Consider the following 16,651-nt stretch of genomic DNA (forward strand, 5'->3'; position numbering starts at 1 on the left):
ATCTACTCAGCTACCAAGATCAAAACCTGTCCTTCTAACACAATCTAGCCCTAATACAGGCATAGCTGCATGGAAGGACCAGCAACACTCTCAGTACAGCTTGTTTGAGTGAACTCTCCAAGGCAAACACACATGCCACTATGGGAATAAGATTCATACAGTCTCTACCTGTATCCCTATCTTGCACGTGTCTCCTAATTCTTGGTAATGGCACTAGCATGAGACTACAAGCTTGAGGGTTCACAGAGCTCCATCAAGGCCTTTGCCAATTCCTCCAAGTAGGCTGAACCTTTATGGGGATGGACTGTGCCCTTAGACTAGTCTAGCCCCAGCTTCAGATCTGGAGTACTGAGTACATATATAACCTGCTTTATGAACTAAGTTAGACAAAAGGAAATAGTGGATGCAAAACTGTATACAATTTGCAAACTAAAAATAATACTGCCTTTCAATATGAAGGTGTGAGCATTTCATTAGTACCTTGCTATTTCAATTAAAAACTCAAAATAATGTATTCTGCCTCCAACTTTTAATTCTATAATCCTTAAAATTCTGTGTCAAATGTATCTATGATGACATGTTGATTATAATCATACCTAGCAGACCAGGCCTTAAAGTAGGTTAATTGCATAGGAAGATTTTACTATGTTTACATTTTTTTTCTTAAATTATTTTTTAAAGCACAGTAAAGAGTCTGAGGACAAATTATTCAACTGTTTATCATACATAAGACTGCATGACTATAATACAAAGGGCTTGTCTTTTCATTTAACGTTACAATATACACAGCAAGTCCGGACTAGATCTTACAATCTGAACACAGGTATTTAACCTTTTCCATGCTGTTTATGTTTACAATGCACAGAAGTCCTGTAACCAAACTGTGTAGTAAAGCACACAAAACTGGACTGTAACATAACACAGTATGCAGAAGCATTGGAGTTTATGATTTTTGATTATGTAGGTTTAAAAACAGTATTAGTTTTTGGTGCTTGCTAAGGTGTGGCAACCAGCACAAAAAAAAAAAAGTTACCCATATTTGATACCCTTATATTCCTGGACAGCAGTAAGTACTGGATTCCTTTTTGCATTGCTAAGCTCAGTGTTCCATTTCTAAGGTGACAGCCTTTCACTCACCAAACATCTTTGAACTACAAAAGTTCAAAAATACTTTAACTCACATGCTTGACATTTCAGTACAAAAGAAATATGGATCCCTTGATAAAAAAATTGATTTACAAAAATGGTTTAATTCCCAAAGCATTCTTTCACACTTGCACTGTATTCAGCCTCTCTGCTGCCATTGTGAGGACTGGTTTTTGTTTTTGTTTTTTTAGTTTTCTAGTTTTTAAAAAAACACCTTTTGTTCAGAAGACCTGACCTGGTTGGTCATGTGAAACTGACCAGTATGAAGTACATGGTTTTCTGCTGAATGACCTTTTTAAAACTAGTTTACTGGCAGAGGTAGATTACTGCTTTTGTTAACACATAAAGGGCAAACAGTGTTAAGGAAAGATAATCACTTAATTACCCCAATCCCTCAATTTTATTCACTGTGTTTTTATCCATAATTTTAATATTTTATGTGGGTCCACAAATTTAGCAACTGCCAAGCTGACTGTGTTATATTAAGGCAGCAGAACCCAAAAATTAGGCACCTGTTAAGTACAGCCTGCTAACCTCAGGTCTCACGAGCTTTTTGCTTTACTCATACTAATGTTTTGGACCTGTTCATGCAATCAAGGTCTTGCCTTCAAGTTTACATTTATGCTAATAAGGAATACAAGAATCAACTGCTGGTTTCATAGCTTCTGGATCTAGTGTCCCTTTTACTTTCAGAAGCCTGAACACACTTATAATGTAACAGATGTTGTTATAGTCTTGAATTAGATGTCAAATCTATCATGTTCAGTACACAGTTTGCTGTAAATGTATTGGCTATGAATTCAACAACAGTTCCAGTTTTGTTTAAGCAATAGTACAGCCATAATTTTCAACTGACATTTAAAAATGGTCTAGTTACACCTTGTGTCAAAGTGCAGAACTGCTACATTATTGGTTACAGACATCTATGTGCTATAAAAACAGCTTTGGTACAATAAATTATCAAAAAAGAAAATAATTTTTTGTAAAATTCACAGCATAATTGTGAGGCAAAAAAGCAGTCACATAAAATTCTGCATTTTTAAAAATGTTCAAGATGAACAGAAGACATCTTTGTGCAGAAGTAATGGTGGAGAAACCACGTGCCCAGAAAAAGCAAAACAAAACAAAAAAAGTAAAAAGCAGGGAGGGACACAGTTGTAGCTATTTCCATCAAAAGCAAACCACTACTCCTGTGACCTTCAACCAATAAGGAAGTCAACTTTATGACACACGCAAAGTGACCTTGCAATACCTTACAATAAGTGGGTCACAAAAGTCTATTTTAAAAGAAAGGCCTCTTGAATTACCCATTCTGTGTTTTCAGCATTAAGGACTGTCTGCAAAAGCATGTCCAAAAGTGATTGCATCTGAAATGGTAGGCTCCTCTAACTTAAGAGTCCAAATCCATAAGGCCAAAGGTTATCCCAAAGACCACCACTTAGACTTCCCCCTGGACTGGCCAAGACCAACCTGTTGATTGCTTCTCAGTGCACCTTAGTTACAAGACCAGCCATATTTCAATACTAGCTGATTGTGGTCTCAAAATATGAGACACACAGAATCCCATTATAATTGCTGCTTTGATTCTCAGTAGGTTCAGATAAGGAGAATCCTGATCACCGCCACTTAGCATGCTCAATGTGCCTCATGAACACCATTACAACCGTCCCTCTTTTTTTTTTAACAGCTGAAGACTATATTTTGTAATCTGAAGGTCCCTCTTCCTCACAGTACTGCCTTTTCGTGCTCATGTGTGTTCGGGAAATTAAAATTCATATGACTCTCTCCCACCCTCTCTTATTTTTTATTTTAAAAAAAAACACTCCCCAAAAGCCCATTTATATGATCCTGGGCAGTGCCTTTAAAAAGCTGTTTGCAACTAAGACCAACATTTGAACTTTTACTCCTGTTGAATGGGTGGGGGGAAGGAATCTATGACTTGGTTCTGGTAATTAAAATAGGGGCAGCAAGGTGAGACATCACCTCAAAGCTATCTAGGATACGTATCATGGCTCTAAAAACTTTACTGTCCCTTTGCAATCTGTTCAAGTTTAAAAAAATAATCAGCTTTGCCCTTCTGTAGCGGTTCAGTTAGTCTATCTCCTTCTGATTCAAGCAGCTTTGCACTTTTTTTGGAAAAACACCACTTCTATAAAAACACACAAGAAACAAATTTGTTTCAGTTTAGTCACGAGCTAGCCACAGGACTTTGCTGAACACAAACTCCTGTCATGGGAGACTCTTCTCTATCAATTCCCTGCCTCATTGCAAGGTGTCCTTCAGTCATGTAATGAGCAGGACCTGTATTAGCAGAAAATTGGTATGTTGGATGTCCTGCTATGCCAGTTTCTTGGCGTGGATTAGAGTAGACTGTTAAATTGACGTCCATAGCTCCATTTTGTCCAAAGTCCAATGAATTAGCAGCCACTGGGCGGTTCTGATAGGCTTGATTGCCTTGATTACCAGTTGAGGAGGAAGATGTGGAGGAAGAAGTAGTTGAGGAAGACAGGGATGTCATGGAGTGGTGAGTATGAACCACCTCCATAGAATCCTGGGTAGAGGAGCTGTTTGTTGGAGAATTGTAGACCCTTGGCCTGGTCCGGCTACCCAAGGCCTGCTGTCCATGGTGGTGGTGGTGGTGGTGATGGTGGTGATGGTGGGAGGTGTTTCCATGGTGATGGTGTAATGCATTCTGTTGCTGAGGGGTTACGTGGAAGGAGGTTTCTTGAACTGGATGGGTTTCAACAGTGACTTGTGTAGGAGCTTCAGTGCCTGTCCAACCCAGAGGAGGAGGAAACTGCTGACGAACCTGTTATTAAAAATATATAAATTAAATCCTTCTATTTTATGTCGTACCCTTCAAGCTAAATATAAAAAAATATTTTTTAAACATAACATGTTGACCCTTATTTGATATCTTGCTTGTTTTTTTCAAAGAAAAAATATAAAAGCAAACTTTAGTATGAACATTCAAAAGTGAAACACTGTTGCAATCATAACAGGAGGGAAACAATGTCAGCTGGCATTAATAATAAAACTATTGCATCAATCCTAAGTTAAACATATACATTAATATAGACATACCATACTTCCAAACAGGTATCTAAACAAGTTTGGCATTTGTATACCATACATTCAAACACAAAAGGGGCAGTAAAATTTCAGATCACAGAGTAAAAAATTAGAAGTGATACACTTTGTTGCACTGATCACTAGTTTCCTTGTTCTGCAATACAGTTCTAGTTCAGACTAGCAGATCTGGATTTTAAAATGCATACAATGAACATTCACATATTCCTAGGTGTCACTGGGTGGCTTAAATGGTAGTAGTTTAACAAGTTATTGACCTAGAAGGAATTATTATTTATCCTGGCAATAATTTAGGTGTCAAAGTACATAGATAATGAAACAAGCTGCAGATGTGAACAAGGTCATTGCTGTATATTAAGCAAATACTAATCTAAGACCTTGATAACTGATTTGACATTTGCAAAGCCTCATGTGGAAGTTTACTGTGCAATAATCTGGATAGATCACTTCAGGAATAATATTGCCAAATTAAGGATTAGAAAAGAGATGCAATTTATTAGTATGATAACATATAAATTGAACTGGATTTGAATGTAAGAGGCCCTCATTTAAATCTCCATACTGCTACTAGCTCACAGAGAGAGGAATTCAATGTGCGCTAAGGCAATCATTCTGTCAGGGCAAACATTTTAACTTGCCAGACAGAACAAGCTCTGTTCTGGGAGTTCCTCCTAAGCTCCCCACCCCCAACTCCACCTGCCAGAAACAATTTCAGAAGGTATGGGTCCTTGCATGGGGCTTCTGCTGATGGGATTCATTAGCTGAATTACACTCAAAGTGGCAAGGGTATGTCACTATTTTTCAGAGCCTAACCTACCAGAAGATGCAAAGGAATTCAGAACAAGAAAAGAGGTAGGAGAGAACAGGCCAGCCTGAGGTATAGCCCAACAAACTGTTATGTGCCTGAAATGACCATTTGGTCAGTTCAATTCTTTGAAATCAGAAGAGTCTGAAAGAAAGAGAGACTTCCTTTCAAGAGTCTTACCTGTGGACTATGTGTTTCACAATCCATAGCTTGTACAGCAGCAGTGAAGTGTCCACCACTATGTCGATGCTGATGTGTAGGATCTGACCGTGCCCTTCCACTGTTGCTTGTCCCAGAAGAGCCACCTTTTAAATTTAAGCAGAACCAATGTATGGAAAAGGCTATTAACATGATAATCAAGACATCCATAATGAGTCAAGAAAGCAAGGCTCCATCTAAAAATGAGTTTCTGATATACAGTCCACTAAGAGTTTGCTGTTGCCATTCAAAGGAAACTAAAGCAATGTCTAAAATCTTTTGGGAGGTTTAAGATTAGAGAAAACAATGCCATTTTATTCAGACGGCAAATATTCTGACAAAAGCTTAGGGTGGTATCTAACTAAGTTACTTAAGTCAATTTATTTCAGTGGGTCTATAGTGAGCATGATTAACATTGGATATTTTTAGCTTTCCCCCCCTAAATGTGATAATCAGAATGTACCTGAGCTTGAAGATGTGCTAGAAGTGGTTCCTGAAGACTGTGACTGCTCCATAGCTGGACTTGTTGACACACTGTTGCTTGTGTTTGTACCTTCATCTGCTGTTTTCTTAAAGAAACTGTGCTGCAGGGCATAATAAGGTTGAATTCGAGTTTTCGGATCATAGTCAAGCATCCTTAAGATGAGGTCTTTGAACTTCAAGTAGTCAGCCACAGTATGACCCGATTCCCCAGCACGACGTCCCCCTGGGCCTCCTGTTTCAACTCCAAGTATATTGTGAAGTTTACGGGTTCCAGGTGGTTTATACTCCTGTTAAGAAATTAGAAATTCCTCAAGCTATCAGTTCTCAAAATATTGTTGACAATATTCTAATATTAAGTACTTTAATTTTACTTTCTAAAGTCTAAATTTTACTTTCTAAATTTTACTAAAAGTCTCTTTGTAAAATGAATATAAGCACCACATATTTTATGATATAATAGTGTGATTTACACAGAATGCTATACCATGGTTTGTTTAGCTGGTGTGATTTGTTTGAACTTCTGAACCCAACCCTGGTTTGTCTTCTGGCAACCAGCCACAATGTAAAGTCATGGTTTGTTGTTAGCTTACAAACAATTGTTTGTTTTAACTATGATTGTGTGTTACTTCTGAACCTACCATATTGCTTAACCACTGGTTGTTTAGCCACCTCACCCCAGATGTTTGGCAGGCTCCAAAGGCATGAGGCAAAACCAGATGGAAAGCACACTAAGCTGCTGACTTGTTTCCTTACTAATGAGATGACTTGTGGTTTGTTGAACAAAGATAACTGAAAGAAACTATGGCTGAGATTTGGTAGCAGACCAATATCAAAAGCCAAATTTCCTGGATCAGGATGGAGGAAATTCTTCTGATAGGGATAGTTTCCCACTGGTGTTTACAAGCACAGTCCTGAATAGTCGTCTGCTTCTCCAGCAGACATCCCACTCACCACAATGACCCTGCTTACAGTTGGTGGTAGTTGGGTCAGACTTGCTCTCTCCAGGTTTCTTGTCCTGGCATTTTTATTCTATAAAGTTGAGCCTCAAATTTGAGTGTGTGGCCCTTTATCATGTTTGTGTTTCTTTCCCTTCCATTCAGCTTCTTTTATTCCTGAATGGTGTGAGTTTTGAGGAAGTTTTTCTCCTGAGTGTTGTGAGATTTCCTCCATTTTTTTCCTTTGGTGTTTCCCTCACAATCTTAGCCAGTTGCTCTGGTGGGTGCAATGGCCCCTACCCCTGGGGAGGAGGTAGAAGGCTGTTTAGGACCTGCCTGCCGTCTCCAGAAGAAGGCATTGCCCCATCAGAGGAATGTCCACCATCTTGGTCCATGAACAGAAATATATGGTAAGACAAATTTCCATTGTCTCTTCCTTAGAAATCGTTATCTTTAAATCAATGGGAGCTATAAACAAATTAGTATAAGACTGAGATTCAAATTAGCAACTTACCCTTTTTCCATCTTTGGTCTTCTTTAAGTTCCAAGTTCCATCTGGCAACTTCTCAAAGAACTTTCTTGCTTTTGGTGCTTGGTCAAGAATGTGAGCGGGTGCAATACCTAAAACTTCCACTATTTTATTCATCTGATCCACCTGTTTAGGAAGCAGAAGAAACCAGTTAGGAAAGGGGGGAAATCTATGATGGTAAAATACTAAGCAACACCACGTAACATCAGTGCATGTGGAGGTTAGCTCAAAGCCTGCATTCTAGACTGCATTCCAAGACACCAAATAAGGATTAATTCACACAATCATTTATACTGTCTGTTCCAGATAACATTAAGCCTTTGTTTTAAAGGTAAAGGTACCCCTGCCCGTACGAGCCAGTCGTGTCCGACTCTAGGGTTGTGCGCCCATCTCACTTAAGAGGCTGGGGGCTAGCGCTGTCCGGAGACACTTCCGGGTCACGTGGCCAGCGTGACGAAGCTGCTCTGGCGAGCCAGCACCAGCGCAGCACACGGAAACGCCGTTTGCCTTCCCGCTATAAAGCGGTACCTATTTATCTACTTGCTTTCGAACTGCTAGGTGGGCAGGAGCTGGGACCGAAAGACGGGAGCTCACCCCGCTGCGGGGATTTGAACCGCTGACCATGCGATCGGCAAGCCCTAGGCGCTGAGATTTTACCCACAGCGCCACCCGCGTCCCCAAGTCTTTGCTTTACACAACATTAAAAAGTTCCATAAGATTATCCCCACCTTTTTGGAATTACATACCTCATTTGCACCACTGAAGAGGGGTTCTCCCGTGTGCATTTCTACTAAGATACAACCAAGGGACCACATATCAATTGCAAGATCATAAGGCATTCCCAATAGCACCTCTGGTGATCGATAAAAGCGACTCTGGATATACTGGTATATCTGTATTGTAAAAACAATGTTATTAGATAAGCTTAAGTCCATTCTTAGTTTAGGTATTAAATTATTTACAGCCAAGCATTGTTATCTGAAGTACAAGATAACAATAAAAACTATTTGCAAGAAAGCTTGGCAGTTATTTAAAAACTACAGAGAAATCTCAAGGTGACCAATGTGATAGGTATTAAGAGTAAACATTACAAAATATTTTGTTTTAGTAAACACTGTAAGATCATTTTGCTATTACACTCGAAAACTGAAAATCCTATTTTATGTTAAAATTACAACTTTAGAAAAGGTAGTTCTGATCAACTTTTCAAAAACCAAATACTTCATATATTAAACTGCTGCAGCTTTCCTTTCTTCCCTGCAAAAAATCGAAGTACTTTGACATGTGTACCACACATTCAAGATTTATGGAATGCCATGTTAACTCATCAACTAATCTTTTTAGAAAAGCAAAGTATTTACATACTGGTCATGATAAAAGCAGTGAACATTTTAAATTCTTTTCTTGGGGGGGGGGGAATGCAGAAGTTCTGGCACTCCCTTTTACCTGCTGAAGAACTTATTTAAATCCTTTCCCCATACAGATTATGGATCTAAAATCTGTTTTGTTTATACAGATTTTTACAAACAAAACAGATTCATTGAAATATCCTGAAATTTATACTGCTTTTCAAGCTGTCCTGCATCAAATGTTAACACACTTTATAAATACTCACCCTCTGCCCAAGTTGGCAAGAACTGCCAAAATCAACTATCTTGATAGCGCTTCGTTTGGGGTTACAGAGCAAGATATTCTCGGGTTTTAGGTCACAGTGAATGATGCTAAGTTCAGGAGTTGCAAGAAAAAGCAGTGCAGTGCACATCTGTTGTGCAAACTTTCGTGTCAAGTTCAGTGAAACCCCTCTGAAGTTCGTATTCCGCAACAGGTCATAAAGATTGTAGGAGAGCATTTCAAAAACTAGACAAAGATGGTTTCGGAACATAAAATGACGCTTCAAATGCACTAAAAGAAGAAAACAATGTAATTACAAATGTATTCTCATAAGTGAAAATCATGAATACAAAATTGCCTGTTGCTAAGGTAATCTATTTCCATAAATTTTCATGCTTTAAAGCTTTATTTGAGCATCCTACATTATGTATGTTGAGACAGATACATATTATTCAATGATCTAAATGATAACAGTATTGATGACAAGTCAACAGAGCACAAAATTTCCTAAAGTGTCCACAAATATCTGCCCCAACCTGTTTTACATTTCCCTATTATGGAAGATTTACCAATTTGGCCAAAGGATCATGCTTCACACCTGCTGATAAATTAAAAATACTTGCATCAATGTGATCTAAGGAAAGTGTTAGAAACCCACTTTTCACAAGGAGGTATTTGTTATAAGTGAAGACAGGGGGTGATTATTTGGGGAGGGTGGGATCAGTAACTGAGGGTGGTTTGTTGTTGTTGTTTTAAAAAAGAATAAACCGACTGAAAGTTCCCCAGACCATTGGTTCTACCCTAAAAACCCAAATTTTACTACTGGAAAGGAGGTGGTTTGACCCAACAGCTCACTCATAAATATTGTGTTTAATGAGCCACCATTAGCAACTGGTCTACAAAACTGAGGTGGTCATTTAGGACATAAGTTGCTGAGAAAGCTCTATGCAAAAGGTGATTTGAAATTGTTTCCAGATACACAAGCAACATTGTCCCTTTTGGATTTGACTAGTGAGGAGTTTTAACTGCCAGCCAGCTGAGTTAGCAAAGTAGCAATGTAAATGTGTCTGAATTTGGGCAAAGTCAAGCTTTGGCCACTAATATCAAGCTGCTGCCAAATATAATTACTATTAGAACAACCTAAAATGAGCAATCAACACATACGAACAGTTGTTTAAATAGCTACAGATTATATAGCTGTCAAAAGTTCCACACTTGGAGCAATAATGCGGAACGATTTGGCAACAACTTTGGATACCTTTTGCAATCTGTTTGCAATTAATTGAGGTGATGCTCTGGAACAAGACAACTGCAGTCATCTGAAATGTGTATCTTTGAATGGATTTCTCTTACTATAGGTAATTAGAACTATTCAGAACTTATAGATCAACCATCCCAATCCTTAACGCCCTCCACATGTTTTGGACTGTGTTGATGGGGATAGGTGTCAGTCAGTAGTCCAAAAAATCTGGAGGGTACCACAACAGGGAAGGGTGTTATAGATTGGGCCTTCCAAGTGAGGAAACCACACATCTGGACAATGATAAAGAGGGAAGGAAGCAAGAGACCAAGAAATTACAAGAAAGATTAAGTAAGAGATCTTCATATAATTTGTTTCCCAAACATGAGGTACAAAGTGCATATTGGCAAAGATGAACTGATTTCTTCGTATTGAAAAATTTGACTGAACTACTTAAAAAAGAAAATGCAATGCTTCATCATTGAGTTAAAGATGCAGATATAAAGTTCTCAAATAATACCTATATAATATTTCATTTCCGTGTCATGTTTGTTCATAAGCTCAAGAAGTCGCACTTCAATCTGGGCTTGATTTAGGAAAGCCTTTTTGTTCTTTATAATTTTAATAGCCACAAACTCTTGTTCCACACGGTCATATGCCTTTACAACCTGTAAAATAAAAATACATATCATCTCACATATATATATATTAAGATCTCTAACACAAAAATCATTATCTATATAAAATATTTCTTCAAAGCAATAGAATCTCTCAAAGATGCAGTTTGAACAAAGAACCAATGATCCCCCACAGCTTTACTTTGGACAGGGCCTATCAAATGCTGAGTCAACCTGATAAAACTAATAATGGGTAGGATTCACCTAATGACCCCCATCGGTGTAAGCCGTGTGCAAGGACTTCTGCTTGCACAACAGAGCTTTCCCCCGTCATGCAGGGAAAGGAGAGGTGGGATCATTCCATCTGGGAAGCATAAATGCTTGTGCAGACAGAGCATTCATCAAAGTGCAGTGCTGAATCCCACCCATATTTTTCCCATTGCTAGCCTGGATTATATATAAATGGTGAAGCAGCTTGTACACACAGTGGCTACAACTTGGCATATCTGAATAATGAGGTACTTAGGTTGCTTACCTGTCCAAATGAACCTTTGCCTATTAAAGAGTCAATTTCATAGCGATCCATCCACTTTTCCCCATTTTTCACAATGTAGTCATAGTTATCATCATCATATCCATCGTTGTAAACCTTTCGCTCCTTTTTGTGACTCGAATCATCACCTTGGCCCTGTTGGTGTCGCCGTTTCTTTTTTGCATAGTAAACCTGAAGTTACAAAACATAATTACAGGAACCAATCACCAGACAATGTTTTGTTGTTTTAAAACACTACTGTGTTTTCCAAAAAAAAACCCTCAATTCAGGGAAATTGTATTAATGAAGTACAACTTATGCCTTCTAGTGGCCCCATGCCAATCACTCTGAAAGCAAAACAAGGCCACCAAAATGACTACTGGAAAGAAAAGATTACCTTTTGCTGGTAATCTTTAATGCCAACAGGAACCCACCACCTTATTAGAGTAAGACTATACAACTCAATTAGCATCTTAGTATCAGGAAATGCATCATGTACAGAAAACACAAAACCTGTTAAGATACTACTTATAATAAACAAAACCATTTGTGTGCAAATAAAAGGCAGCTAAGTGAATTATGAAAATTTACCTCATTAATATGTTTGTAAGTTTTGATCAAATCCACAGATAGTTTTCTCAGAGGAGCAGTTGCTGGATCACGGAAGGTTTGGGGCATCCGCCTCTGTAAAATGGCAATTATCAAATATTACCTTAAACAAATTTGAATAGACTAACACAGTATCTAAAATGAATGAATGGATTACCTTATTCTATCCACCTCAAAAGAAGAGTACAGTGGTACCTCGGGTTACAAACACTTCTGGTTACAAACTCCGCTAATCTGGAAGTAGTACCTCGGGTTAAGAACTTTGCCCCAGGATGAGAACGGAAATCGCGCAGTGGCAGGAGGCCCCAATAGCGAAAGCTCACCTCAGGTTAAGAACAGTTTCGGGTTAAGAACAGACCTCTGGAAAGAATTAAGTTCGTAACCCGAGGTACGACTGTAGCTTTTAAAAAAATCCAAAATCTGTACACTATTACAGTGTAAATACTAGTATCACATTTCCTTCAAAGATGAAATCACCACAATTAGATAGCTGGATCACTCCCAATAGGATTTGAAGAGGTTTTAAAGGCTATATTAATAGTGGCTGCAATCACACTACTAAACCACATTTCAGTACAAGGTATAGCCACAGCGGTCCTTTGGTTTGACATTCTCCCATCAGCTGCATGACTGGGAGGAGGAGTTTGGGAGCTTTGGCTTTTACTTTCTGAGAACTGTGGTTTGTTGTATTGTCTGGTTTTGTAAGCTGTGGGCAACACGATCAATCCAACTTCAAATTGTGGTTTTTGAAATTGTCATGTTGAAACTGTTTCAAAAAGGAGAGAGGGGCATGCAAAGGTTTGGAAAAGGCTAAACCTTGGTCAGTATGTTTTGTTTTTCACATTACTTAAATTAGAAGACAGGGTTTGTTCTTTATTAAAGGCTGTGTAGCACACACAACTGATGTCCTGAAAATATTAGCCAGTTATTCATTCAGGAGATCCAAAGGTAACCCATTTCCTGGGTTGCACCACTTCAGATGGGAGAAATCATTCTGAATACTCCAACCACTTAACAATTTAAAGAAACATCTTAAAAATCTGACTTAAGACATTAAGATAGTGGTTTTCAACCAGTGTGCCATGGCCCCCTGGGGTGCCTTGAATGATGGTCAGGGGTGCCACAGGCAACACTGGCCCCTGTCCCTCTTTCTGTCCTCCCTTTTCTGGTGACTTCTCATGTCTCTGCCTCCCAAAGGCTTGCACAGCTATTTGTTGCAGCAGCCCTGTCTACAGCTCCTTAGGCAAATGCTGCCTCTGGGGCTGGCTAGGGGGTGTAGGTTGCCAGGAGCTGTCTCAGAGTAAGCAAGCAAGTAGGGGGTGGAACCCAGCCAGCCCTTGCTCTTGGTAATGGACAGACAAGTGGGAGGCCGGGCAGGCAGGCAGGCACTACACTGGCCTTTTCTATGCTTGCTGTGTGTGAGGCCTGCCTAGGAGCCGAGAAGCCTTTTCGCCATGCTGGCCCGGCAACGCCCAGTGCTGCCACTGCTACCTCCCAAGGTAAGGTACTGGCCTCACATTTACCTTTGGCCAGTCTCTGTTGGGCCACTAAGGCTGGGGGCATCCTCTTCCGAGGCCCCTGGAGGGCAGTATGACAAAGCACCTCTCTTTGGGCAGGGGGCACAGCTCAGAGACTAGGGGTGACAGCAGTGACTGCCCAGTCCCAAGGAGAGAGGAGAGGAGGCTGAGGGAACCCTCCACAAGGGAGGGTGTTCGAAAAAGTGTGAGAAGCTGCCAGCTCTGCAAGCTAGCGGTGGCATAACTAGGCTCCTGAGCCCCACGGGGTGCCACAGAAAAAATGTAGTTGGTCAAGGGAGCCGTGGGCTCCAAAAGGTTGTAGACCTCTGCACTAAGAGAATAAGGTTCGATTTTCCTGACATTTTTGTCCCTGCGGTTTTTCTTTGTGCAATGTGGTGATGATAGGGTGGGGGCGGGGTGCATTCAAACATTTAATGTTCAGAAATGTTGCGTTGAAACAATACCACAAGTAGTGTTGTTGTTGTTGTTGTTGTTGTTGTTGTTGTTGTTGTTGTTGTTGTTGTTGTTAAAAAAATAATTCTCCAATATACTTCTTAACCAATTAAGCACATCACATTTTGGATCTTTCAGCAAACATATAACTCTTTCTATACTAGACAGACTGACAGACTTCAACATGAGGTTGATCCGGTTTTTTCCTCTCTAATGATGATTGGCTACTCAGGTTATCAAGAACTACATTGTATCACTTCCCAAGCTTCTATTTTAGATATGCCTATCTAACTTCACTGAGGACCTGGCTTGGATGTTAATAACTACCCACTACACTATTACCTTACCCAAAAAAGGTAAAAATATTGCTTGGGTCCTCTTACTGACTTTTCACTGGATTTTCTAGTCTGAGTTTAACAACTGAATTTAACTATTTTACTTGAAACTTAAAGAGACTTTGTGAAGTCACATTACAGAGCATATATATTTCTGTATTCTGGTATTTTGAAAAATTGGGTTTGTTTTTTCCTTTGAAGGTTGTGAACATGGATTGACCAGGTATCTGAAGGAGTGTTGAGCCATTCCAAAAAGATGTAAATGGATACCCATCACAAACAGAATACGAAATAGCAGTTGTCATCTGCCCTGGCTATTCCTCATGTTATCACTCGTCCCAAATATATCAGACATATGCACCTGTCCACATATCTTGCATAAATGCAAGATTTTTCAATATACTGAATTCAAAATGCTTTGGAATTTCAGAGGTTCATTTTTTTTCCAGCTCACATTTTAAGAGTTCTATATTTATAGATGCCGATATAAACTGACGTGAGATAGGCAGAAAGACAGATAGATAAATGAAAAAAAACTGGTTGCTGTCCACCTTTTTCTGTATCCCAGCCACTTATTGAGCTGTTGTGGTGCTATGGGATATTCACAAGTGTTAAAGCTACTTAGGATAAAAGAAGTGGAAATAAAGTTTTGGACATAGAACACAGACAAACAGGAAAGTGAAAACCTTCTGGCGGGAAAGTGAAAATTTAATTTGATTGAGTAAAATTAGAGGCAAATGGCTGTGGCAGAAACAAGGGATATTGGGTTGAGAGATTTTGTTGTTTTAAGTGAATCTTCCCTAGTTTTTAAATCCCCTATAACAGCAAAATAAATATAATTGCTAGCAGTAGCTGTGAACCTGATCTATGTGTTACAATTCTCTCTGGCCAGCAGATGGAGCCTAAAGTCTGTAAAACAAGTTGTCAAATGGTTTTAACATATTCCTTGTGAGTGATAACAGTTTTCCAACAAGAAATGAAAAAGGGAGAAATTTTCATAGTGTAGCTTACTAAGACACCTTAAAACCAAATGACTCCTGAAGAATCATCCTACAAGCTTTTCAGTTGTAATCATATTTGCAGCATCCACATAGGACTGGAATATAAGAGGAGTGCAACTCCTTTAAAAACAAAAGGCAACAATGCTGACAGAACTGTGATTGATGGTCTAGTGGATATTGGACAACTAGATAATACAAAGATTGAAAGGATTATTGAAAGAAGATGGGGAGACTGAAGAGTTCAATGCATTCATTGTGTATTATTTTTAACAGCAAAAAATACTGGTCAGAAGATATCCATGCTTGAAGTGATGTGTTTTCGGGTTTTTTAGCACTGTAGAAGACAAATCAAAGTGATGAAAGGTGAAGTTCCAGAGAAAATGAACTGAACATTAACAGGCCAGCAGATCCAGATGGTATATTGATTTCCTTACACAAATCTGCAATTTGTCACTAGAATTGGCTTCTGTACTGGAAGTTTGACTACCCATTAATGTAACAACAGTGTTGTTGTTTTTAAGGGAGGGGTACTGGAGGGGAGCCAGGAAATTGCAGGCCACTTAGTCTGTATTAGTTGGGAATATTAGGCACTATAGTCTCATACCCGGTGCTGCTCAGGAATTCTAATAAGCCAAAAAAAATCAGTGCAGTTTTGAAAGGTTCAGTCCAAGATATTGATTCAAAATGGTGTTTAATTGTATCCAAACACAATTAAGAACCTGGTCCTTGATCTCAGGAACCATCATGCAAAAGATGGTTGTGGTATCTTAAGAGGTGTCAAAATGCACAGCAAATAGGCCCACTTTCCAAAATATATAATGAATACAGAAGAACTAGCCATATTGAAGAAGAATCATGACTTTTTCTGTGAAGGGAAGTTGTGCATCACCAAACGTTTCACATTATTTAAGAGAACTAATGTGTGGATGTAGCTGACATTCTACATATGGATTTCAAAAAAGTTTTTGACAAAGTTCACAACCAACATCTGCACAATCTTAGCAATTAGTGACGGTTATAAAACAGGAGCAGAACATAGAAGTAAACCTAGTTTTTACAATAGGAAGGTAAACAATAGGGATAGGTTCTATTTAATTTATTCAAAAATGACATGAAACTGGGTTAGGGTTAGGGTTGGCTAAACTTTTGATGACTTCAAATTACAGTTGGTGACCGTTTTAAGTGCATCCAATTGATGTGTGATTGCCAGCATACAGGTCCTTATTGACTCAGAAGTGGGTGGGGCTCCACCAACATGGGGGGGGGGGAGGGAGGGAACAGAAGCCCCGTGTGAAATGGTCATCACCAGTATTCAGAATAGCAGAAGCTCAAGAAGACAGTGAAGAGCAAACCAAAATAACTTTTCTAAATAGCAAATTAGGTTTGGTGCAAGGATGCACTTGGGAACAAAACATCCTAAAAATCACATATGCAATGATGGGGGCCTGAAATGATAGTGAATACCTAGGAAAGAGATCTTACAGACACTGCAAGCAGCTCAAGGAAAATGTCACCTCAGTGAGAAGCAACAATATAAAAGGCAAACTTAC

The 16,651-nt window shown here is 39.1% G+C and overlaps 1 protein-coding gene across 1 annotated transcript in view; it reads right to left on the reverse strand.

The window, feature by feature from the left end:
* Positions 1-701: 701 nt before the first annotated feature.
* The window catches only part of DYRK1A (dual specificity tyrosine phosphorylation regulated kinase 1A), a 96,902-nt gene continuing 80,952 nt past the window's right edge, over positions 702-16,651 (reverse strand). Inside the window, exons 4-12 of the mRNA XM_081908725.1 lie at positions 11,778-11,870; positions 11,190-11,378; positions 10,558-10,705; positions 8,802-9,088; positions 7,933-8,079; positions 7,172-7,312; positions 5,703-6,009; positions 5,222-5,346; positions 702-3,955 (exon numbers count right to left, since the gene is read on the reverse strand). Coding sequence (XP_081764851.1) covers positions 3,335-3,955; positions 5,222-5,346; positions 5,703-6,009; positions 7,172-7,312; positions 7,933-8,079; positions 8,802-9,088; positions 10,558-10,705; positions 11,190-11,378; positions 11,778-11,870 — 2,058 coding nt within the window. The 3' untranslated portion in view covers positions 702-3,334. The remainder of the gene's footprint in view (positions 3,956-5,221; positions 5,347-5,702; positions 6,010-7,171; positions 7,313-7,932; positions 8,080-8,801; positions 9,089-10,557; positions 10,706-11,189; positions 11,379-11,777; positions 11,871-16,651) is intronic.

This window comes from Podarcis melisellensis, assembly GCF_964234715.1.
Source record: "Podarcis melisellensis genome assembly, chromosome: 4".
NCBI classification, from domain to species: Eukaryota; Metazoa; Chordata; class Lepidosauria; order Squamata; family Lacertidae; genus Podarcis; species Podarcis melisellensis.